At 50.2% G+C, this 24,625-nt stretch overlaps 1 protein-coding gene across 1 annotated transcript in view; it reads right to left on the bottom strand.

Moving 5' to 3' along the window:
• Positions 1-24,083, bottom strand: part of Nipal3 (NIPA like domain containing 3) — a 35,423-nt gene extending 11,340 nt beyond the window's left edge. The window contains exons 1-10 of the mRNA XM_042688632.1: positions 23,983-24,083; positions 19,119-19,406; positions 15,018-15,086; positions 13,224-13,395; positions 11,913-11,972; positions 10,118-10,263; positions 8,756-8,852; positions 5,068-5,203; positions 1,676-1,764; positions 11-74 (exon numbers count right to left, since the gene is read on the bottom strand). Of these exons, the coding sequence (XP_042544566.1) occupies positions 11-74; positions 1,676-1,764; positions 5,068-5,203; positions 8,756-8,852; positions 10,118-10,263; positions 11,913-11,972; positions 13,224-13,395; positions 15,018-15,086; positions 19,119-19,223 (938 nt within the window). The 5' untranslated portion in view covers positions 19,224-19,406; positions 23,983-24,083. The remainder of the gene's footprint in view (positions 1-10; positions 75-1,675; positions 1,765-5,067; positions 5,204-8,755; positions 8,853-10,117; positions 10,264-11,912; positions 11,973-13,223; positions 13,396-15,017; positions 15,087-19,118; positions 19,407-23,982) is intronic.
• Between the last annotated feature and the right edge of the window lie 542 nt (positions 24,084-24,625).

The following is a 24,625-nucleotide window of genomic DNA, read 5'->3' as shown; positions in this document are numbered from 1 at the left end:
CAGGACTCACCCCAGGGCAAACATGCAGATGTGCAGCACATCCTCCCCAATGAAGTCCAGGTAAAAGATGGCGCCTGCGCAGCAAGGAACAGAGAAGGTGGTGAGCAGTTTCCGGGTCACTGGCTCGCCGGGCCCACTAGGCTTCGGCTACGTTCTTCCCTGCAGGGAACCACTGACCAAATGTAGTATGACAGTAGAACATGAGAAGGACAGACTGAAAGCCATTTCGAGGGACAGGCAGGCTCCCACGCCTCACCTTGGGCTCCTCTTGACTACATCTTTTTTTATTTCTTTCTTTTGGTCAGTTGTGGGGTTTGAACTCAGGGCCTGGGTACTGTCCCTTTGCTCAAAGCTAGTGTACTACCACTTTGAGCCATAGCTCCACTTCTGGTTTTTGGGTGGTTAGCTGGAGATAAAAGAGTTTCAAGGACTTTCCTGCCCAGGTTGGCTTTGAACTGTGATCCTCAGATCTCAGCCTCCAGAGTAGCTAAGATTACAAGCATGAGCCACCAGCGGCTAACTCTTTCCTGATCAAGGCTCTTGTTCACGACTTAGTTTAGCTTCCAGCTGCCTGGGTCAGTGTCCCCCTTGAGCCCTCGCGCTGAGCCCAGCACAGCCCTGGGGGGCCATGTGGCACAGTTGTCCTTCCTGAGGACAAGAACAGGACACCACCACCTGAGCACTCAGTGTCACAAGCCAGGCCTCTTGAGAGGCCTGGGATCTGATCTAACCTTTACTCAGGAGATTTTCATTCACTGTCATTTAAGAAACAAGGTGGCAGGTGCCTGTAGCTCCAGCTACTCTGGAGGCTCACAGGAGCCTAGAAGTTCAAATCTAGCCTGAGCAACATAGTGAGCTTCCATAAACAAAGGAATAAATGAATAAACAACCAAATGCAACAAACATAATGATGTGCTTATAGCCTCTAAGTCATTTCAGAAAGAAACTTAAAACAACACTCTTGGGGCTGGGAACGTGGCTCAGGGGTAGAGCACTCGCCTTGCATGCATGAGGCCTTGGGTTCGATTCCTCAGCATCACATACACAGAAAAAGCTGGAAGTGGGTGCTATGGCTCAAGTGGTAGAGTGCTAGCCTTGAGCTGAAGAGCTCAGGACAGTGCCCAGGCAGAGAGTTCAAGCTCCACGACCAGCAAAAAAAAAAAAAAAATCAACACTCTTGGGGTAGGGTAGAAGACTGGGGACTGACTACCACTGATCACCTACTGAGCACCCGCAAATGGCTCGTGCTTCAGGTACTTTCTATGTAGAAAAATGACATAGAATGACTCGTGGTCATTCGGCTAGTAGAGGCTGTGGAGCTAGCAGATAATGACCAAAATTGCTGGAGAAACTTTGCCCAGGATCCAGAAACCATATAAAGCAGGGGACATTTGGATTGTACACATCGCCAGTTATTACTCCCATCTTAGGAATGTGGAATCAAGGCTCAAAGAGGTAAAGGAACTTTCCCAGAGCCACACAGCTAGTATGCACCAGTGCTGGGAAGCAAGCCCGAATCTCTCAGGCCTTAAGTCCTGCATCCTCCCCATGAATCACCAGCAGAACCAGGCAGTAGAATGGGCCAAAGGATAGAGGCAGACCCCACCCCTCACCTGGGGCACAAGGTCCTACTGCTAAGGCAGAAGATGGAAATCCAGTGACCTGCCACCCTTACCGGCTGTGATGGCCACGGTGGTGGACAGGATGTAGCCCACGCTGGCAATCAGGGAGGAGTCATAGAGCTGTGAGGCTTGACTTAGAAACCTGCAACATGCAACACACAACGCTCAGGTCAATGGACTGTGGGGACAGCAGAAGGCTGAGGGAAAAGCCACAAAGATGGGCGTGGCTTGCGTTGTGAAGTGGAGGCACAAAGGTGGTCCCTGGTTTTATAAGATGTTTTGTCCTGTTTACAGGGTACTGAGCACCTGAGGTCTGGGTTCCACCTGCCCTCCTCACACCTGCCTTCAATCACATGGCTCTGACCCCCTGAATGCTCTTCTCCTCTCCCTGGACCCTCAGCCCACTAAATACAGCCACTCCTGGGTCTGCCTCACAACCCAGACATTCTCTTATTTCTACCTGGCCCACCATTGTGATTACTTCCTTAAAACATGATCTGCCTAATTAAAAAATAAAGTGATCACTGCAATAAAAATTGGAAAAAGATGGGGCTGGGAAGGTGGCTCAGTAGTAGAGCACTTGCCTTGCATGCATGAGGCCCTGGGTTCGATTCCTCAACACCACATAAGCAAAAAGAAAAAAGCCGGAAGTGGCGCTGCGGCTCAAGTGGTAGAGCGCTAGCCTTGAGCTGAAGAGCTAAGGGACAGTGCCCAGGTCCAGAGTTCAGGCCCCACGACCGGACCCCCCAAAAAAAAATTGGAAAAAGAAAGCTGGGCACCAGCAGCTCACGCCTATAATCCTAGCTACTCAGGAGGCTGAGATCTAAGGATCTCGTTTTAAAGCCAGCCTGGGCAGGAACATCTAGAAAACAGGAAGTGGCGCTGTGGCTCAAGTGGTAGAACGCTTACTTTGAGCTGAAGAACTGAGGAACAGCGCCCAGGCCCAGAGTTCAATCCCCATGACTGACAAAAAAAAAGAAAAAAGAAGATGAAAATAATTTCTAATCTCTGCAGGCATGATGGAAACTACCTTAATTTGGGAACAGATTCTTTGCCCTTCTCCAGGTGGCATTCAGCTTGATACTTCATAGCTGCTCACATTGTCTCTTTATGGATTTATTGTGCCCCCAGCTGCAGGACCACAAGTCTCTTTTGAGGACAGAGACCAGAGCCCTGTGAGCCGAGGGTGGATGATTGGGAGATGAGAAGTTTCTAGGAGGTAGCAGGCCCCCTGGTCTCCTGAGTGAACCCAGAACTCTGCACAGAACTATGTACTTGGCAGGGGCTCCCAAGTATGTCTGCAATTTTGTCCCAGTACTAAAAAGAATAATAGTCAACAGGAAGTTGGGTGCTGGTGGCCCATGCCCGTGATCCTAGCTACTCAGGAGGCCGAGAGCTGAGGATTATGGTTTGAAGCCAGTACAGGAAGAAAAATCTGTGAGAAAGAAAAAGAAAGAGGAAGAAAAGTCTATGAAATCTCCAATTAACCAGTAAAAAGCTAGAAGGAGAGCTATGGCCCAAGTGGTAAAGCACCAGCCTTGAGTGAAAACACCAAGTGAAAGCGTGAGGTCCTGAATTCAAGTCTCAGGACTGGCATACACAGAGACAAAAAAAACAAACAAACAGTCCACAGATAATAACAACTACTGTGAGCACCTCCAAAAGCTGAGCTGTGAGACCCAAAAGCATTGGGAAGATGGAAGGCCTCTCCCAACATAAACTCTTAGAACGCTAAGAGTTTCCCAAAAAGGTCAACCAGTCCTGGCTTGAAGGGAATTTCCACACCAAGTTTTCTGGGAACTTGTGGATAGACAAAAATCTATGCTACTTGTTAAGTCATTTACTGCTTACACCTGCTTCTGAAGATGTTATTTATCACTTGAGTGGGCATATACCACAGGATTAGTGCTTGTTGACTTCAAGGGCATGTGACCTCACTAGGCATGTACGCCCTCATAGCCTACTCAATAAATACCTTGTAAAGTAGACACAGGACACCTGAGGCTGCTGGAAGACGTCAGGCCCCGGTGCCTCAAACCTCAACTCCTCCATCTGGTGTCCATTACTGTCTTGTCCCTGATTGCCGCAAGTTGTGACAACCCATCATCACAAGAGGTGCTGGGCTGAGTGAGTCTCCTGTGACTCTCAGGAGAACTGAGTAGGGAGGCTGAGCAGTGAGGGGCGTGAGAGGGGCGTGGCCAGGAGTCAGCACCTGGGTTCAGCTCTCAGCTCTGCCACTTCCCAGCCTCAGCCTCTGGCTCAGTTCCCCATATGCAACTATGGGACGATGTCCTCTTCCTCCACAGGGTGCTATGGGGACTGGATGTACAGATGAGCCCCTCGAGGAACTTCAGCCCAGAGCCTCCAACCTCCAAGGATGCTGGATGCTGAGCCAAGCCTGACTTTCCAGGCTGGCTCAGCCTCACAGCCCATCCAAGTCCTTTGTACCTATGCAGGCTGCCATCTGCACTATTCCTAGAGGGGCTGCTGTCTTCCTGCCCTTCAGCCAGGTGCTGGGCTCAGCTGTGAGCACACACAGGTCCTGCCCTTGGGTCGGCTTGTTTTACTCTCCAATCTTGCTTAGAGAGAGAAGCAAGCATGCACTCTTCGGATGGGGAGATTCGGGGGAGATTTCGTGAGTAGATAAGCAAGTGCCTCTCAGAGGGCAAAGCTGTAGAAGCCACCGAGCTGGACAGATGTCTCCTGAGAGACTCGAGGAAGGAAGGCTACCCCTGAGCATACAACTCTCACTTTTATTCCCTTCCCACCACAGTACAAGGGCTTGAATTCAGGGTAGCCCCTTAGCTTTTTCGCTAAAGGCTGGTGCTCTCCCATTTGATCCACACCTCCATTTCTGGCTTTTTGCTGGTTAATTGGAGATAAGACTCTCTTGGACTTCCCTATCCAAGTTGGCTTCAAACCACAATCCTCAGATCTCAGCCTTTTGAGCAGCTAAGATTGCACACGTGAACTACTGGCACCTTTCCAATGCTCACCTCTTTTTTTGTGTATGTGGGTCGTGGGGCTTGAACTCTGGGCCTGTGTACTGTCCCTCAATTCTTCAACTCAAGGTGAGTACTCTATCACTTAAGGCACAGTACCACTTCTGGTTTTCTGTTGGTTAATTGGAGATAAGAGTCTCACGGACTTTCTTGCCTTGGCTGGCTTTGATCCATGATTCTCGGATCTCAGCCTCCTGAGTAGCTAGGATTACAGGCGTGAGCCACAGATGCCTGGCAATACTCACATTTTGAAGCTGGGGGTGGGGGGTGAAATCCATTGGGGCCTTGATTTTGAAGCAGCCCAGCCCCTGGTTACTCCTCTCCCCACCCTGGATGCCAAACCCTGCCTGTTTTTTCCTTCTCTGCCACTTCACAAGCAACCAGAATCAGGCCCAGGGAATGGGACAGACCTGAGTCCCACAGGGAAAGGATCTGGAACTCACGCGGCTTGGTAGACCGCGGTGGCCACCATGCACACAAACATCACGTAGAAGATGGGGTAGTCGAGCTGCAGGTTCCCTTGAATGGACAGGACCAACATCCCAGCCACAGCCTTCACCGTCACCACCGTCATGGAGCCTGCAGATGGCACACAGGTATAGGCAGCCTCAGGGAAAGGCAGGGAGACAGGCCCTGAGAGTTGGTTTATCACCCTGAGGAAGCTGGTGTCAGATGGGAGGAAACCTTGACAGAGCCAGCCTGGGGATTTACACAGAGACGACACTGTACCTTTTCTGTGATGACCCGTTCCCTATGCTGACCAAGAAGGCAGGAAAGCAAACTGCCCACAGCTATCAATGGTCACTTGTAAACGCCACCACAAGTGGGCGCTAAGTGCACTAAGTGCAGGTGTGTGCTCAACAAACTCAGGCGCTGGTGGAGGCCGCAAGAATCTTTGGATGGACAAGGGGGACTTCTTTTGAGCACAGCCTCATGGCAATCATGGCAAAACCACATGGTGTGTGAAGTCAGGAGCTGCTGCTTGGTAATGCTTGCATACATACAGTTTTGAAATATTTTGGTTGTTTTGTATGGGAGCTTGCACTCAGGGCCTTTTGTTCTCATTTGACTTTTTCGTTCAGGGTTGGCACTCTACCATGAGTCACAGTTTCACTTTTAGCTTTTTGGTGGTTATTGGAGAGAAGAGTCCTACTGAGTTTTTGGCTGGCTTTGAACTGCTATCATCAGATCTCAGCCTCCTGAGTAGCTGGGATTACAGGCATGAGCCATGGGTACACGGCTCTGAAAATACTTCTTAACTCCAAGAGGTCTCCAGTGTTTTTGCAGCATATCCCTATGGATACACTCATATATACATGGGTTTATTTATTTCCAAAGGGTGGTCATGTGACACATGGACTTGAGAAAGATGACCTGGAAGTGTAATTTCAAAGGGGAAGAACAATGATACAAATTTTGAGGCTTCTTTCCCCACACATGCAGTGGATGGCCTTGCTCACTCTACATGGAGACCTGGCTTTGCCATGGGACAGAAATGGCTTCTACCTGCACCAATCATATCTCTGCCAAGCAGGAGCTAAATGAAGTGACCCCAAGTGGTACACACATACATATGTACACACACACACACACACACACACACAAGTCCCTCCCTGAGGTCACACTGCTTTGCTTCCCACTCCCGTGAGCAGCCCCCTGAGCAGCACCTTCTGGGACCTGAGGCCATTACACTACAGTTTCCAGCCCCAGCCTGACCCACATCACAGGCTGTCCCGTGCGTGGAAGGGGACGGGCCCACAGCCTCAGCACTTGACGACCTTCCTACTCAGAAGAAGCTGCTTCAGAAGCCGGGCGCTGCTGGCTCACGCCTGTAATCCTAGCTCAGGAGGCTGAGATCTGAGGATCGCAGTTCAAAGCCAGCCCAGGCAGGAAAGTCCATGAGACTCTTACCTCCAATAAACCATCAGAAAACCAGAAGTGGTGCTGTGGCTCAAGTGGTAGAGTGCTGGCCTTGAGCTAAAGAGCTGAGGGACAGTGCCCAGGCCCAGAGTTCAAGCCCCACGACCGACCAAAAATAAATAAATAAATAAATAAAAAGAAGAAAAAGAAGAAGGTGCTTCAGGCCGCAGGTTCTTCTGATCACCCTGAATAAGTCTCTCAGGTTTAAGAATGTTATACTCTGGAGAGAAGTTGATCCATTCCATTTTTGTGATGTTCAAAAAGGCAAATCTAAAGGTACTCAATGAGTGGGTCTGGGAGGAAGGAGGTCTGCGGAGGAGCTATCACTGGGCACAGTGTTTATTTCTGGGGTGACAAAAATGTTCTAAAATTAGATTGGGATGATGGCTGCATAGCTCTGTGAATATACCAAAACTCACTGATTTGTATACGGCGCTAAGTTTTACCTCAATAATTTAAAAAGTAAATTAAAGCCAGGCACTGGTGGCTCATGCCTGTAATCCTAGCTACTGAGGAGGCTGAGATCTGAGGATCATGGTTCAAAGCCAGTCCCGGCAGGAAAGTCTGTGAGACTCTTATCTTCAATAAACCACTAGAAAACCGGAAGTGGTGCTGTGGCTCAAGCAGTAGAGTGCTCCCCTTGAGCTGAAGAGCACAGGGGCAGTGCCCAAGCCCAGAGTTCAAGCCCCACGACCGACAAAAAAAATAAAATAAAATAAATTAAATTAAAATAGTGTGAGCCTGTCAGGCGTGACAGGCATCTGAGTGGGTGTGGGGCAGGGAGCAAGGGGAAGATGGAAGACTCATACTGGGTACTGCAGCTCATCTCCCATAGTCGCTTGCTCCTCTGCTGGCCTGCTGTTTTTAGGGTGAGGATGATGTGGCTTAAAGAGACAGAGCCCAGGAGGAGACTGGAGCGAGCAGGAGGCAGCCAGGGGTCCCCAAGCCTATCTGGCTCATGGAGTGATGGGCAGCAGTGTGTCCTTCCTTCAAATTGACCATCACCTCCAAAGAACCCATCCTCCTCAAAGGAAAGAAGAAACCTCGAGTCCTAATTCCTCAGGAGGCTGAGACCTGAGGACTGCGATCCAAAGCCAGCCCAGGCAGAAACGTCAGTGAGACTCTCATCTCCAATTAAACACCAAAAAAAAAGCCAGAATAGGAGCTGTGACTCGAGTGGTAGAATGCTAGCCTTGAGCAAAAAAAGCTTAGACAGTGCCCAGGCCCTGAGCTTAAGCCCCAGGACTGGCACCAAAAATAAATAAATGAATGAATAAGTAACCAAATAAGAAAAGGGTAGAGAAGGAGAAAGAGAATGTAAAATCTACTAGCCTTGGACTCTGAGATGCCGCACTGTAGGGCATGCTTGCTAGCTCTGCTCACATCTCTGAGATGACCTCTGACCTCACCTCCTTGTTCTGTGCTTCCCTTCCTGTGGTTGCCAGGCTCCCACTAACATGTCCTGTACGTGCCAGTCCTCCTTTCAGAATGGAGGTTCTGGATGATGTGGGGGCATGTCCACCTCACTCACCAGTGACTGCAGTTCTTGGGGTATTGTTTTTTGTCACCATGGGGCTTGAACTCTGGGCTTGGGTGCTGTCCCTGAGCTCTTCAGCTCAAGGCTAGTGCTCTACTACTTGAACCACAGCGCCACTTCCAGTTTTCTGGTGGTTAACTTGAGATAAGAGTCTCATGGACTAGGGCTGGGAAGGTGGCTCAGTGGTAGTGCGCTTGCCTTGCATGCCTGAGGCCCTGGGTTCAATTCCTCAGCACCACATGCACAAAAAAGAAAAAAGCTGGAAGTGGCGCTGTGGCTCAAATGGTAGAGCGCTAGCCTCGAGCTGAAGAGCTGAGGGACAGCGCCCAGGCCCAGAGTTCAGGCCCCACAACCGGACCCCCCCCCCCCCCCCCGCAAAAAAAAATAGAGTCTCACAGACTTTCCTGCCTGGGCTGGCTTTGAACTGCAATCCTCAGATCTCAGCCTCCTGAGTAGCTAGGCTTACAGGCATGAGCCACTGGTGCCTGGCAGTTCTTGTTTTTGTTTTTTTTTGAGAAAAAAATACTGGAAATTGTGGCAGCAGCCTCTTCTCATCAGGAACCCCTGCTGAGTGACCCTTCCCCTCCTCCACCTCCTCCCCACCCCCCACCCGCTCCCAGGTTGGCCTTGAACAGCTTCTGTCTTTAAACCCCACTGGGCAGTTCCCTGCTTACCAAGTAAGGCCACCAAGAGGAGAATCACGATGATGTTGTTGGCATTCTTCTCCTTGTAGAAGTACAGGAGCAGGCAGAACAGCACGATCTCCACCAGCTAGACACAGAGTGCAGCAAGGGCTGGTTGGTGGGTGTGCCAGGGAGGAGGCGGGGCTGCTGGGGAGGGCGGGGCACCAGGGCTGGGGGGGTGGGGCATCATCAGCATCCACTGGAGCACCTGGCCTTTCCCAGTGAATGGCAGAGATAGGCTGGAGAGAAGGTGAGCTGAGAGAATCTGCCCTGGCACAGAAGGGTTCCCTGTCCAGCTTTCCTAGAGCTGGGGGTGGGGATGGGGCAACCCTTCTGACTCAGATGGCTAGGACAGTCCCCCTTCACTGCTCCCCAGGTATCCCCCTGAGACTTGGTGGGGGAAGGGTTTCAACAACACTTGCTCACAGAGCAAATTGGTCAAAAATACACTCACAGCCCCTCTCCAGCCAAGCTTAGGTGTGCCCACTTTATAGTAGAAAGAGGAAGGCAATTGCTGGGTGTGATTGTGCATGCCTGTAATCCCAGCATGTTGTGGAAGCTGAGGCAGGAGGATTAAGAGTTCAAGGGCAATGTGGGCTAATAACAAACCCAGTCTCTGATGATGATGATGGTGATGATGATGACGATCATGTACAATGGGCTGGAGAACCACGGTGACCCTGGGTTTACCTCTAACTAGCTGGGATAGTCAGTCCAGTCCTTGGCTACTTCCTCTGACTACAGGACTATAGTCCAGGCTTACGCTGAATGAACTAATGCAGGCCACGCCTCATGCTATGCATTTTACCTTTGTCAAACTCATTACATAAGCACAGTACTTTGGTGATGTAGTGGCAGCCACAACCCCATGGTAGCAGGATTTGAACCTGGCTCCAGGGCCCACACACCTTCCCAGTAGGCCATGCTGCAGAAGCTCACTAGGAGAGGACTACAAGCTGCTTTGAGAACCTTCCCCACCCCCTACACCAACAATGTGCCCTTTCTACTGCTTAAAAGGCTTATCAGTACTGCCATGGGCAGTGCAGTGGCACCAAGGTGGAAAGCTGATTGTGGGCTCCGAGTCCCTACTGACTCAGAAGCAGGAATGGGCATTTTGAGGAGAAAAGAGTTTTAAAATCCTTGGTAATTACAGACCAAAACACAGCTGTTTCATTTCCCTGTTTCTCCTGGGCTTTGTTCCAGGGAACACATATTTCATCTAGTTATCATCAGATGCAATTTCTTCTTCCTCTCCCCTCCCCTCCCCTCCCGTCTCCTCCCCTCCCCTCCCTGCCTTTTGTCCTTCTTTTTATTTGTGCTGGTACACAGCTCCAGGGGAGAGCCATCTCTTACCATGTACAGGAGAAAAGGCCAGCTCACGAGGTGCCTCGTGATATTCTCGCCTGTCATCTTCTCATGGCTGTTGGGTGCGAATGTCACCAGCAGGTAGGTGCCCACAATCGCCAAGCCACAGCCCACGAAGGACAAAACATAGCGTCCTGCAGGGAAGAAGGGGTGGTCAGAGGACCAGGCAGGGGCAGAGCACGAGGCACCTGGCAGGGGAAGAGTGGCGTGCACTTGTGCAGTACACCAATACCAAGCGCTTGGTTTTTGTTTTGCTTTTTGCTGGTCCTGGGGGGTTGAACTCAGGGCCTGGGCGCTGTCCCTGAGCTTTTTGCTCAAGATTAGCATTCTACTACTTGAGCTATATAGCTCCACTTCCAGCTTTTTTAGGTCATTTATTGGAGACAAGAGTCTCAAGGACTTTCCTGTCCAGGCTGGCTTTGAACCATGACCCTCAGATCTCAGCTTCCCAGTAGCTGAGATTACAGCATGAGCCACCAATGCCCGGCGTTTGATAACCTTTAAAGAAGTATAACATGTGTGCAAAAAGTGCTCGTTGAATTCTCACAAAGTGACGTGGGTCAACACACATAGGTATAAGTGTATCCATCAGGAAAGAAGAGACTGAATTCCTCACTTGTACCCTTTCCAATCTCAGAGTACACCCCTGCCTAAAGCGGCCTTAACTCCAACCATTCTGATGGTTTTGTCCTTTACATAAATGGGGTCCATGTTCATGGTCAGTGTGTTTGTGGGGTGCCTCTTTGTTGTGTGTCGAGCTAGCTTATTCAACTCCACTACTGAACTGTGGCTCTGTGTGACCATGACACAATTTACACATTCTGCCATTGGCGGGCATCTGAAGGGCTACCAGTCTTGGGCTATGATGTTCTGTGTGCATCACCTGGCACTGTGTTTCCTGGGTCATGGGGTGTGTGCAGGTTGGGTTTGGCAGCTTTCCAATCTCCACTCCCTTCAGTGGAGTAGAAAGTCTGGTTGCATCTCTCATTTGGGATGAGCTGGGTTTTTTGTCAGGCATGGTGCTTGAATTCAGGGCCTGGGTGCTGTCCCTGAGCCTCTTTGTGCTCAAGGCTAGTCGTCTACTACTTTGAGCCACAGAGCCATTTTCAGTTTTTGAGTGGTTAATTGGAGATAACAGTCTCACGGGGACTTTTCTGCCCAGGCTAGATTTGAACCACAATCCTTAGATCTCAGCCTCCTGAGTAGGTAGGATCACAGGTGTGAGCCACCGATACCTAGCATGAGATTTTTTTCTTTTTTTGACAGTCCTGGGTCTTGAACTCACAGCCTGGGACCTGTCCCTGAGCTTCTTTTACTGAAAGCTAGCACTCTACCTCTTGAGCCACAGCGCCACTTCTGACTTTTTCTGTTTATGTGGTACTGAGGAATTGAACCTAGGGCTTCATGCATGCTAGGCAAGCACTCTACCACCAAACCACATAACCAGCCCTGAAATGATTTTATAACAAATAAAAAAGCAGGGGCAAGCCGGGCGCTGGTGGCTCACGCCTATAATCCTAGCTACTCAGGAGGCTGAGATCTGAGGATCGTGGTTCAAAGCCAGCCCGGGCAGGAGAGACCGTGAGACTCTTATCTCCAATAAACCACCAGAAAAAAACGGAAGTGGCGCTGTAGCTCAAGTGGTAGAGCGCTTGCCTTGAGCTGAAGAGCTGAGGGACAGCGCCCAGGCCCAGAGTTCAAGCCCCACGACCGACAAAAAAAAAAAAAAAAAAAAAAAGCAGGGGCAGAAAAATGAAGACTGGGGTCATGGGCCTGGACTTACTCAGGAAGTCCCTAGGCTTCCATTTTTCCTTGATGAATATGATTCCTATGATGGCGCTTGCTGAAACAAAGCAGAGAGCAGAGAAGTGAGGTTGTTGTCTGAGCTGCCTCCCCCACCCACCCACACTCCTGGGGTCCCCCCCCTCCAATGCAGACTGGCTGGATGCTCCTAACCCCTCTCTCCGGCCCACTGAGCACTGTGGGCTGAGCACCAGTGGTGTAGCAGGTGCAATTACACCATTACTTCGGGGATATCCACCCTTGGGAGTGGCTTCTAGTTAGTCCTATTTGACAAATGGAGACACTGAGGCTGAAAAGAGGTGAAGCACCCATCCCTAATTGTTTAGCTGGGCTGGAAAGGTAAGATTTGAACCCAGGGCTGTTGAAGTCAAGGGCTCTAGCGCCTTCCACTCAAACACCCAGCCATGGTTTTCTCTTCCTGACTTCTTCCCCATTCACAAGTGTGCTCCCTGCAAGTGTCCCGCAGGGCTGGTTAAACTGGCCAGGCCTCACCTCCTCTGCGCCTCAGGTCTCTAGTCTATGTGGGAATGTGCTGCATCCAGCTGCTCTGGCTTGCTGACACACAGCAAGAAACAGACAACTGATTCGCCACATAAACCAGCAAGCACTACAAATACTATACCCTTTCCTCCTTTCTCGCTTCTCCATTCCCTCTCTCCATGCTTTCTTCCTCCTCCTCCTCCCAATCCGTCTTCTTGGCAGTGCTAGACAGGACCTCTGGGACTTGCCCTGGCTACACAAGCACTCTACCACTTACGCCACGCCTCAGACTCCTCTTTTTCTTCTGTCTCTCTTCTTTGAGAGACACTGAAAACAACTACTTCTCTGACTCCCAGGAGCAAACTACTGGCATACAGCCAGCACTCAACGTGAACTGGAACTAAAGTGAAACATCTGGAATGTTCACGGAAGGGTCACAGGTGGTCAGTGGGTGGCCAAGGGGTGGGAGAAAGGAATAGAAATTCTTGTAAGTTTTCTGGCTTTCACCCAAGTCTGGAGCCTGAGGGCCAGCCCCTGTGTGATCTAGGGGAAAATAACTCTACCTCTCTGTGCCTGTTTCTTCATCTGGAAAATGGGGGTGGGGAAAGGACTGGTCTCTCCCTAGACAGGTTTCTGGAAGGGCTGGAAGGACGCAGATCTGTAAGGGGCTCAGCGCAGGGCTGGTGTGGTGCAAAGTTCTTTGTATGAGGCTAGCTGACTGCCAAAGCAAAAACCTTCTGTTCAGTGAGAGAAGGTTCTGGAAGGCCTCACACAGAAGGGGCGGCCCAAGGGCAGGATGGCCAGGACTTACCTATCACAGAGACGGCACTGAGGGGCACGATGAGTGAGAGCGGGGCGAAGGCGTAGGAGGCAAACACACCCAGCTCGCCCAGCAGCATGAGGATCAGGCCGAGCCACCATGTCTTGGTCTTGAAGTAGGCGCGAGGATCCTTGCAGCCTGCCAGGCGGATGTGGCAGTATTTCTAGAAGGCCGAGAAGAAATTTGATTTGCCCACGCTCTGAGAAAATAACTCGGTGATTGAATGTACCCTGTCAACACCCCGGTTTTAAAAATAATTTGCTAATGAAGAGGGGGTGAACGAGGACATGTGGGCTCAGACTTGTTTATCTGCAGTAGAAACCTGTTGAAATTGCTCTAAGAGCAGAGGAGGGTGGATGGAGTGGGAGGTTGATCAGGATACCTGGGTTCTGTGGGGGAACTTACAATGAAGCCCCTCTGGCATGACTAATGTAGGATCATTAAAAATACTTTGGGGGGGCTGGGAAGGTGGCTCAGTGGTAGAGTGCTCGCCTTGCATGCCTGAGGCCCTGGGTTCGATTCCTCAGCACCACATAAGCAAAAAAGAAAAAAAGCCGGAAGTGGCGCTGTGGCTCAAGTGGTAGAGTGCTAGCCTTGAGCTGAAGAGCTGAGGAACAGCGCCCAGGCCCAGAGTTCAGGCCCCACGACCAGACCCCCCCACAAAAAATACTTTGGGAAGTTGGGCACTGGTGGCTCACGCCTGTAATCCCACCTACTGAGGAGGCTGAGATCTGAGGATCATGGTTCAAAGCCAGCAAAGTCTATGAGACTCTTATCCCCACTAAAACTACCAAAGAAAGCTGGAAATGGAGCTGTAGCCTAAGCGGTAGAGCGCTAGCCTTGAGCACAAAAGCTCAGGAACAGCACCCAGGCCCAGAGTTCAAGCCCCAGGACTGGCAAAAAAAAAAAAAAATGCTGGGAAGCCTTGCAAATGTTGTTAGTTAGAGTTCTCACTCAGAGCAGGAACAGCTGCTTGTTCAAGTTGGCTGTCCTCCAAATAGCCCAGCAGCGGCCGCAGCAGCTGCTGCTGTTGCTGCGGTTTCTTCTTCTTCCTCCTCCTCCTCCTCCTTCTTCTTTCTTTAATTTTCCAGTTGTGGGACTTGAACTCAGGACCTGGGCACTGTCCCTGAGCTCTTTTGCCCAACACGAATGCTCTACTACTTTGAGCCACAGCTCTACCCTTTTTCTTTTCTTCCTTCTGCCCCTCCATTCTTCCCTCCCTCCCTTTGTTTCCTCCCTACCTGCCTCTCTCCCTCCCCTTCTTTCCTTAGAGAGGGTCTCACTATGTAGTGCAGACTGGCCTTGAACTCATACTCGTACACCTACCTCAGGCTCCGAGTTGGAGGGGTTACAGCTGTGAACCACCACACCCAGCTTTTCTAATGCACATCACATGCAGTGGTGCACTCTGGCTCCTGGCTCTATCTTGGGCTGCTATGAGCAGAGGCCCAAGGGCTGTGGGGTGGGCCCCCTAGCTGCTGCTACAGCTCCATCAGACTAGAACCAGACTTGAACTTGACATGTTAACCATTGCAGCAGCAAGCTTGAGAGTGGTGGGTGAGGCCGGAGCCAGGCTGCCCAGTTAGGCAGTCACTGTGTGGCCTGATTGTGGCAGACCTAAGTGAGGAAGAGCTCACGGCCAGGGGTGAGTGGCACCAAATCCAGAGAGATTCTGGAACAGCCCTGGGGCTGCTGGTACAAACAGAGAGGAGGATGCTGGACCTGGACAAGATACCACTTATCCGTTGTATCTGTGCCCCAACAGCGCTGGTGACAGGGACTCACCTGGAGATTAAGGGCAATGCTGACTACGAGGTGCCCGAAAATTGCCAGGAGGGCGCCAATCAAGTTTTCCTAGAAGGAAATTTAACACAGCAGATGTGAGTTGTGACTCAGCCAAGCGGACCTCTGGTGCCAAATGTTTACTGACCCCCAACAATCCTAAAGAACAATGCCCCCATCCCAGGCCCTAAATAGAGAACAAATTTAATACCTCAGGCTAATCCCGCTGTGTTGCCTGATCACAAAATAGCTGGGCTTGGTTGCATCCCCGCTATTCCACCTTTGGTCACAAAGATCTGATAAGGTCTTACTCAGCCCTGATCCTCCTTGCCACGTGAGGGTGCCACCATCTTGCATAGAGAAGTGGCACTTGCAAGAGAAACCCAGGCTGGTTACTTTGCACCAAGGGAGTCTTCATATTCCCAGTGGGGCGCAGTGACCTACTTGCTCAGGGGATTGTCAATTATTTAACTTCTAAAAAGTTAATTCTGGTACTGGTGGCTCCTAATAGTAATCCTAGCTACTCAGGAGGCTGATATCTATAGGATTGTAGTTTGAGGCCAGCTTGGACAGAAAATGTCCAGGATACTTCATCTTCAATTGACCAACAAAAAGCCACCATGAGCAAAAAAAGAATAAATAAGAGTGCCAGACCCTGAGTTCAAAGCCTGGAAAACTCAACTCATGTCATTATATTAGTGATTTTAATCATGAGACTCTTTATCTTTAATTAACCAACAAAAAGCCAGAAGTGGAACTGTGGCTCAAGTGGTAGAGCAGCAGCCTTGTGCCAAAAAGCTCAAGGACAGAGTCTAGAACCTACTTCAAGCACAAGGACTGGCACACACGCATATGCGCGTGCATGTGCGTGCGTGCGTGCACACACACACACACACACTCCCCCCCCCCCCCCCAAAAAAAAAGTGGAACAAGCCAGGCACCAGTGGCTCATACCTGTAATCCTCGCTACTCAGGAGGCTCAGATCTGAGGATTGTGGTTCAAAGCCAGCCCGGGCAGAAAAGTCCATGAGACTTATCTCCAATTAACCACCAGAAAACTGAAAGTGGAAGTGGCACTGTGGCTCAAGAGGTAAAGCGCTCACCTTGAGCTGACCTCCTATAATCCTGAAAGAAATTTCCCAGGAAGGCAGCCACAAGCCAGAGCAGGAAACCTCGAGCCTGTATTGGTATTCAAACAGAAGCTTAGCTTGGTCCGGCTTCTCCTGCCTCTTGTCTGCTCCCATTTAAATACCAGCTTCCATTTAAATACCCCAGTGACAAGACTAGCCACCACTTGCCAATGACACTCATCTCCCACAATGCCTTGGGCTTACAGACAGGATCAGACCTTGTATCCAGACTAGCCCCAGGCCCTGCTGCACCTGTGGCCTGGCTTCTGGCCACCTCCCTGACACTCAGACACTTGCTGCCTCCAGCAGACAGGGCCATAACCTTCCCCAAGACTGTCATTTCCATACTAATCACCAGTGTCTGGAACAGAATGGTCCCTGCAGCATGTCTGACACCAAGTAGACAGCACAGAGTGGTGGCCAGGTGGTAGACTAAGGATCTGGATCTGAATCTTGCTTGACTACCTATGGCTGTGTGTCCTTAGGCTAATCAATTAACATCCTTGTGCCAGTTTCCTCATGTGTAAAATGGGGTTATAACAGAGCCTACCTCATAGGACTTTTGGGAGGATGAGCATCATCTCTGTTGACTTCTTCCCCACAAAGGTTAGCTACTCCTATTATTATGATTATGACTAATTGCTGTGGATAAAGGATCTATATTGTCCTGCCAGGAAGATGGATGAAGCTGGAGCTGGAAGGATGGGGAGTGTTTTCCAGGTCAGAAGAGAAAGGTGCAGGCAGCTTCGGTTTCCTTATCTGTGAATTCAGATCATCCTCATAACTACCCGACAGGACAGATCTGAACCTGGCCTGCAAGCGGGGCGTAAATGGCCTTCTCCAGGCTGCAATGCTAGAAAGCAACAAGGCCAGGGCTTGAAGGCAGGTCTGTCTGAATCTGGAGCCCATGCTCTAAACACCCTGCCTTATCTCTTTTTGAGTGCCAAGGTTTGTCTTGGCATGTGCAGACGTTTTTCCTGCCTCCTGCTTGACTCCTTGAGGACAGATATATCTCAATTTTTCTCATAGCTCCTGCCCAACCCAGCACCAGCAAGGATTTCTTCTATTCAGAAGAAATGGTGGCTTGAGTTTTCCAGGCTGAGGCAAAGAGCCAGTATTCTGCTGGATGCAGTCTCTCCTTAGCGCACCCGTTCCCCAGGACAATCCCAGCTATCTCCTCCCAGGCAGGGCAGAGGGCAGGACTTCATCTAACTATTAAAGTCAAGCCAGCCTCCAGGCCTCTCACTCCTCTGTAGTCCCCTAAGTCAGATGGCCTTCCTGCCCAATTCTTAGAGAAGTGCCCATAATGCTGGCTCATCCCAAGACACTGTTTTTGTTGCCCCGCCCTCCACCACTGATTGGACCAGGATAGACACTGATCCACATAGGCCAATCAGCTTTTCCCTGTTGAATGTCCAAAGTCACTTAGCTAGGGTAGGGAAGGGAACTTGAGCCAACTGTTGCTCTTGACCCCACCCAGTACTTCAATGGGCTCCTAACCACCTGCTCACAGGATTGTCTCCTTCCTCAATTCTGGCACTTCCTGGAACCCTTATGCTGGCTTAATTATCTCTGTTCTGGCACAAAGATAGTCTGTAATAAGCAAATGAACTGAGTTTGTGATTCAAATGGAAGCCTATTAGAAATCTCATCACGGAGAATGTTCTGTATTAGATTCTATATTTGTCCTTCTGGCATCCATTCATCACTACAGTTAACTACAGTTAACTACAGTTTCTGATTGTCTGCATTCTGAAGACTCGAGCATTAGTGACCTCCCCAGCAGGGGACACAGGGCCCCTCCCAGGGCTACAGAATTCTCTGACTCAGTGAAGGAAGCTCCCAGATGCAAATGACCCACTCTAGAGTACACAGCTCCAGTGAGCTCCTTCAGCAACCTCTCCCTGCGCATCAACGTGACCCTGCCCCAAATCAACCCAAGGCAGACAGCTAAGGGCAGCCTCTATGCCCCAAAGTTCTCTGGACTTACACCAATTAGTAGATACTAAAATTCCCATCCTTCCTCACCTTTCCCAGGAATCCAGCCAAAATACAAACCTTATGTGCAATGCACTCCCAAATCTGTAACACAAGAGGGCACACAAAGGAGAAAGACTAAAATATGAGCAGAGCTTGCCTCTGAATAAAATCCTGTAGAGTGTGTGTGTGTGTGTGTGTGTGTGTGTGTGTGTGTGGTTGATGAGGAGGTGGGTGTATGTGTGTGCCAGCACTGGGGCTTGAACGCAAAGCCTTGCATTCTCACTTGGATTTTTTTGTTGTTGTTGTTCAAGACTAGCACCCTACCACTGGAGCCACATCTCTACTTCTGGTTCTTTGCTGGTTAATTGGAGATAAGAGTCTCATGGACTTTTCCTGCTCAGGCTGACTTCAAACCACAATCCTCAGATTTCAGTCTCCTAAGCAGTTAGAATTACAAGTATGAGCCACCCACAACATAGTAGGTTATTAAAAAAAAAAAAAAAAAAAGCAAGTCTTCTAAGTGGAAATGCATTCTTTTTTTTTTTTTTTAATACCACTTTTAAGATGTTTCTCTATAGCTGGGCACTGATGGCTCACGCCTGTAATCCTAGCTACTCAGGAAGCTGAGATCTGAGGATCACAGTTCAAAGCCAGCCCAGGCACGAAAGTCCATGAGATTCTTATCTCCAATTATCCACCAGAAAACGGGAAGTGGCACTGTGGCTAAGGTGACAGAGCACTCGCCTTGAGCTGAAGAGCTGAGGGACAGAGCCCAAGCCCAGAGTTCAAGCCCCACCACCAACAAAAAATAAAAAAAAAATAAAAGATGTTTCTCTATATTCCTGTGTTCTAAGCAGCATCCATCCACTGTCCTGTTGTACATGGAGATGCTGCCTGTTTCTGCCAGTCTGGATTCTCCTGTCAGCCAGGCCTGTACTCTGCTATTGTCTCGTTAGGAAAATACAAAATCCCCAGCTCAAAGGAGAGCACTTGCCTTGTAGGAGAAGGAGCCCTCGCTGAGGCTCAGGCTCACTGACGTGGCCCCGCTAGTAGGCGGAAGCGGCTGCAGCCGCAGGCCTGCACTTTGCGCTCCATCCATGGCGTCTAATACGGCATCCTGTTCACCCAAGGCTGGGCTGCTGCTAAACCAGGCTTATGCAGGCAGCCATGTCTGCTGGTGCTGACCTCCTTCCAGCAGGACAGCAGGACGGAAGGGAGACTCTTCTGGCTGCGTTACAGCTTCCTCCTCAGCTTCCCTGCAAGGGCAGGGTTCTTCCTGTGTCTAAGGGGCAGAGAGGAAGATTAAAAATGCATGCATCAGCTGGGGTACCTGAGAGAGCCTTCAGAACCAGAAGGGCCACATATAACATTGCAGCATCCCTTCAGCCCCAAGATCACTCACCTACTGCAAGGCTTCCTCTCAAGTTCTTCAGATTTCTCCTTTCTGTCCTCCACCCTCTGCCTTCCTCCCACCATATCTTAAACTAAACCTTCCTTTTGACATGGACTCCTGAGGACAAGAATACTGCCTAGGTCTACTTCTCATAAAAAAAAAAAAAAAAAACAGAACAGCTGGGCACCGGTGGCTCACACCTGTAATCCTAGCTACTCAGGAAGCTGACATCTGAGGATTGTGGTTCAAAACCAGCTCAGGCAAGGAAAGTCCATGAGACTCTTCTCTTCAATTAACCACCAGAAAACCAGAAGTGGCGCTGTGGCTCTAGTGGTAGAGTACTAGCCTTGAGCAAAAGACGTTCAGGGACAGTGCCCAGGCTCAGAGTTCGAGCCCCACGACGGACCAAAGAAAATAAGACCATCAAAAGTCAGCCATTTCTGGGTGTGGTCCTTCCCACCTAGAATCCCAGCACCCAAAAGGAAGATTGAGAGCTTGAGGTCAGTTAGGGTTATATAGTGAGACGCTATCTAAAACCCTCCCACAAAGAAAAGTGATCTCTATGGCACATGGAGGAAATGTGCTGCTACCCAGATCAGTTGAGTGGCCATCAGATTGCTTTGCCCTCTCAGAGACTCAGTTGTCTTATTTGTAAAGTGGGGGTAATCATGTGGTCTCAGAAACAGCAGCAACATTTATCCTTGTTCATGACACTGAACTACATTGTCAATGTTTCTCAAACTTTTCTCCCAAATACAGAAGAAAATGTGTCCCTTGTATTCATGGCCAAAACCCTACCACAGTGCTAAAGGTTTTTTGTTTCTTTTTGCCAGTACCAGGATTTGAACTCAGAGCCTCAAGTTTGCTCAGCTGGTGCTCGACCTCTTGAGCCACACCTCCTGGCCAGCTTTTTGCTAGGTAACTGGATGTGGAGTCTCTTGGAACTTTTCTGTACAAGATCCTCCAGATCTCGGTCTCCTGAACAGCTAGCATTAAAGGCATGAGCCATTGACACTAAGCTCTGAAGTCTTCTTATATTTGCAAAAAATAAAAATAAAAATCAATCCCCACCACTAAAGACAAAAACAAAATAAGAAAAAAAAAAGCCCACTCAACAAAAAAATCGTATTTGGATTCTATTGAATATTTTAATAAAAATGTTTAATGTGTGTGTGTGTATGTGTGTGTCTGCCAGGACTGGGGCTTGAACTTTGTGCCTCACACTCTCACTTGGCATTTCTCCTCAAGACTAATGCCATACCACTTGAACCAAATCCACTTCTGGCTTTTTGCTAGTTAAATGGAAATAAGAGTCTGTCAAGGACTTTTCTGCCCAGGCTGGCTTTGGACTTTGACTCTCAGATCTCAACCTCCTGAGCAGCTAGGATTACAGGCCTGAGCCATTGACACCAGCTTTAAATCATTTCTGGGGAGCTGGGAAAGTGGCTCAGTGGTGGAATGCTTGCCTCACATGCATGAAACCCTGGGTTCCATTCCTCAGTACCACATAACACAGAAAAAGCCAGCAGAGGTGCTGTGGCTCAAGTGGTAGAGCACTAGCCTTGAGCAAAAGAAGCTCAGTGATAGTGCCCAGGCCCTGAGTTCAAGCCCCAGGACTGGTGAAAAAAAAATGATTTCTGATCTGCCATATGTGACCTTTGGGTCGGATCATTTCGCTTTTCGGCCAGCTTCCTCAGATGTAAAATACGAATAACAATGTTTCCTCTCCTACAGGGCTTGTGAATTCTTGATGAAATAAATCATATAAATGCACGCACAGCAAATGGCCAATGGATGTCAGTTGATATTAGTATCACTTTTTTCTTCTCTAGTTTAATCAAGTAATATATTCATGGATTCTTCCACAAGATAGATACTGAGGGTTCACAGACATAGATTAAACAGTCTGCCATACCCAAGCATCAGGAAACTGTTAGCCCTTTGTCGTCTTGTTCTAGGTCCAGGATTCTGATTTTTATGTTTTAGAAATAGGGAAAACATATTCTAGACCCAGGAGCCATCAGATGCAAGCTTAGGACAGGAGTTGGCACAAGACCATTTGATCCAGATGTCAACTTGTTAAAGGGCCTCAGAGTTAAATTCTAGTTGAGATAGTATCCAGGCATGAGTTATATTCATCAGGTGAGTATAACTCACATCCCATCTCTTCTCTATTTGTAAAACTCTTAAAGAATATAGGTTTGCAAAATTATGAGGAAAGCATAATTATTTTTACTAGATTTTTTTCTGTGCATGTCAAAATCATCCTTATATTAAAGTTTTGAGTCTCCTATCTTGGCATTTTGAGTTCAATGAGAGTCTTAGAAAAGGAAGAGAGTGTCTCAGGGCTCTTTCTACCTCTGCAAGGTCCAGGAAAGCCTCCAATCTAGAATTGAAGCCGCCCTGGAAAGCAAATTCCAGGATGATGTTTGCCAAATTCTCTCTTTCGTTCTTCTCCCAAGAGATCTAGTCAAAGCCTGACAAAGTGACTCAAAACTAAATACAGGCCTGTTGGGCTGGGTGTGGTGGCTCAAGCCTGTAATCCTAGTTATTTGGGTGGTAGGGATTCGCAGATTGTGGTTTTGAGGCCAGCCCAGAAGAAAGAAGTTGGCAAAACTCCATCTGGATGGCTGGTGGCATGCTTGTCACCCTTGGTATTTTGGGAGTGCAATGACTGAATGGAGTGGCATGTGCCGGTCATTCCCAGAGACAAGGGGGAAGCACAGGCTGGCCCTAGCATAAAGCAAATTCCTACGTTGAAAATAACCAATGCAAAAAAAAAAAAAAAAGGTGTGTGGGGGGGATTGGAGGCATGGCTGGTGGCTTAAGGGGCAGATCAACTGGCTTGGAAGACCCTGAGTTCAACATCACAACACAGCACAACAAAATGAAAACAAAATTGAGCTAGTGCTGCCCCAGATAAAATACACACACACACACACACACACACACACACACACACACACACACGCACGCCTACCAAGCACTCTGAGCTGTGGTCACTAAGAACATCTTACTCAGTCAAGAATGTCTCACTCAGTCCTAATCAAGCAAACCACAACTCTGAAGTGACAACAAAGATCTGCCAGTCTCACTCACAGGATGTCCGAGAAAACAAACAGGCCTTGGAGACTTGCTAGGGGGTGGCAGGAATCCAGACTTTCTAACCTTTAGGCCAGCTGCTTTTCTAGTGCTGTTTCTGTTTGCCCCGGGTTTTAATCAACAGCTGGTTTCTTTCTGGGTCTCCTGCAGTCAGAACATGGCATTTTCTGGGCAGGGGAAGAGTTTGGCTTTGGTGGACTCTTGGCCAACTGGTCGCCCTTAGAAGGTACAACACTCTGCCTGCTGACTCTCTCGACTTCAGGGAATTTTTACTGTTATATATATATATTTGTTTATTTATTGGGTCTGGTCATGGGGCCTGAACTCTGGGCCCGGGCGCTGTCCCTCAGCTCTCCAGCTCAAGGCTAGTGCTCTACCACTTGAGCCACAGCGCCACTTCCAGCTTTTTTCTTTTTGCTTATGTGGTGCTGAGGAATCGAACCCAGGGCCTCAGACATGCAAGGCAAGCGCTCTACCACGGAGCCACCTTCCCAGCCCCTATATTTACTTATTTAGTGCCCATTATTAGGGCTTGAACTCAGGGGGCCTCACACTCCTGCTTGGCTCTTCCACCCCAACCCTGGCGGCCTTTTGCCGGTTAGTTGGAGATAAAAAGTCTCGTGGACTTTCCTGCCGCGGCTGGCTTTGAATGGCCATCCTTAGACCTCAGCACCTGAGTGGCTAGGATTGCAGTGCGGTGGCCAGGGCACCTTTCTAGGACCAACAGATCGGTCCAAGGGGCCCCTCCCACTGTGGACTGACAGTTACAGCTCTTGGTCATGGACCCTGGAAAAGAAGAGCATCGCCAAGGCGCCTGCTGCTGCTCTCCTCTCAGTGGGTTATCCCCCCCACCCTCCCCGCTCTCACACCGCAGGTTTTGCAGAGCAAGGGCTGTGGGCCGGTGGAGGTGAAGGGCGGGTGCGTTGAGAACGTGGCTCCGGCTGCACACGGGTACAACACGCCCCTCTCACCACCTGCGGGAGCCGCTGCGGCGGGCGGGCGGCGTCGGCCACGCGCCGCGCCCGCCCTCCCCGGGTCCCCGGTCACGATCGGGGGCCGGCGGCCAGCGCGGACGAGCCACCCCTCCCCGGCTCGCCCGACGCCGGCCCGGCCCGGCCCGCAGACGACTCATTTTGGCGTTGACCGCGCTTCACTTCCGGATCTGGAGCAAGCCCAGGTCCCCCTCCCGTCACCCTCGATGCAAAAGTGCAAAGCAAACAAGCAAAACCAACCGGAGGCAACGGGACTCGAACCGACCGGGCTGGCAACATGGGGGGAGGGGGCGTTTACACCAGGGGACGTGAGGTGATGGCAAATGCACCGCTCTCCTGACACCCTGGGACTGGCCTTCGCCCGGACTCACCCGCGGCGCTTCCTCTCGCGTCCACCTGTCAGAGGTGACTCCGATCAACCCCGAGGAACGACCTCCCAGATCCCAGATCCCAGATCCCAGCCCAACGCCGGGCTGCCGGGAGGCTGCAGTGTTTTGCTTTCAGAGGTCGTGATATGATTTGTCCAGATGTCTGCCAGTCAGAGGCTGACGGAGATTGCGCGCAGGCGAGTGGCTGATAGGAGGGGTGGGCGGGACATCCTTCGAGGACTTGGCTGCGCCGTTAAGCTTGCTTGGAGCGTAGGGGCGAGACCCGGGCACTCGGCCGGGCGCTCACCCCGAGGTCCCTTCTAGCGGCCACCGGAAAAACGTTGGGGACAACCCTCCTTCGGCCTCGGCCAGCGAGAACCCAAGCGATTGCTCACCCCCACCTCCTTGACAGGTGGGCTCGACTTGAGCAGCCTCGCTTCTCATCCCCACTCACCTCCCTGGCTTTGCTCCCGGCGGTTCCCGCACCCTACCTTCCCGCCAGGTGTTCAAATCCTAAACCTTGCTGAGCGCAGCTCGCTCACGCCTGCAATCCTAGCTACTCCAGAGGCTGAAATCTGAGCACCAAGGTCTCCGAAGCCAGCCTGCGCAGGAAAGTCCCCGAGACTCTTCCCTCCAATGGACCAGC

The sequence above is a fragment of the Dipodomys spectabilis genome, unplaced genomic scaffold, assembly GCF_019054845.1.
Source record: "Dipodomys spectabilis isolate Male_0828 unplaced genomic scaffold, ASM1905484v1 ptg000118l, whole genome shotgun sequence".
NCBI classification, from domain to species: Eukaryota; Metazoa; Chordata; class Mammalia; order Rodentia; family Heteromyidae; genus Dipodomys; species Dipodomys spectabilis.
The sequence above is the reverse complement of the archived record's forward strand: the minus strand, read 5'-3'. Positions and strand labels throughout refer to the sequence as shown.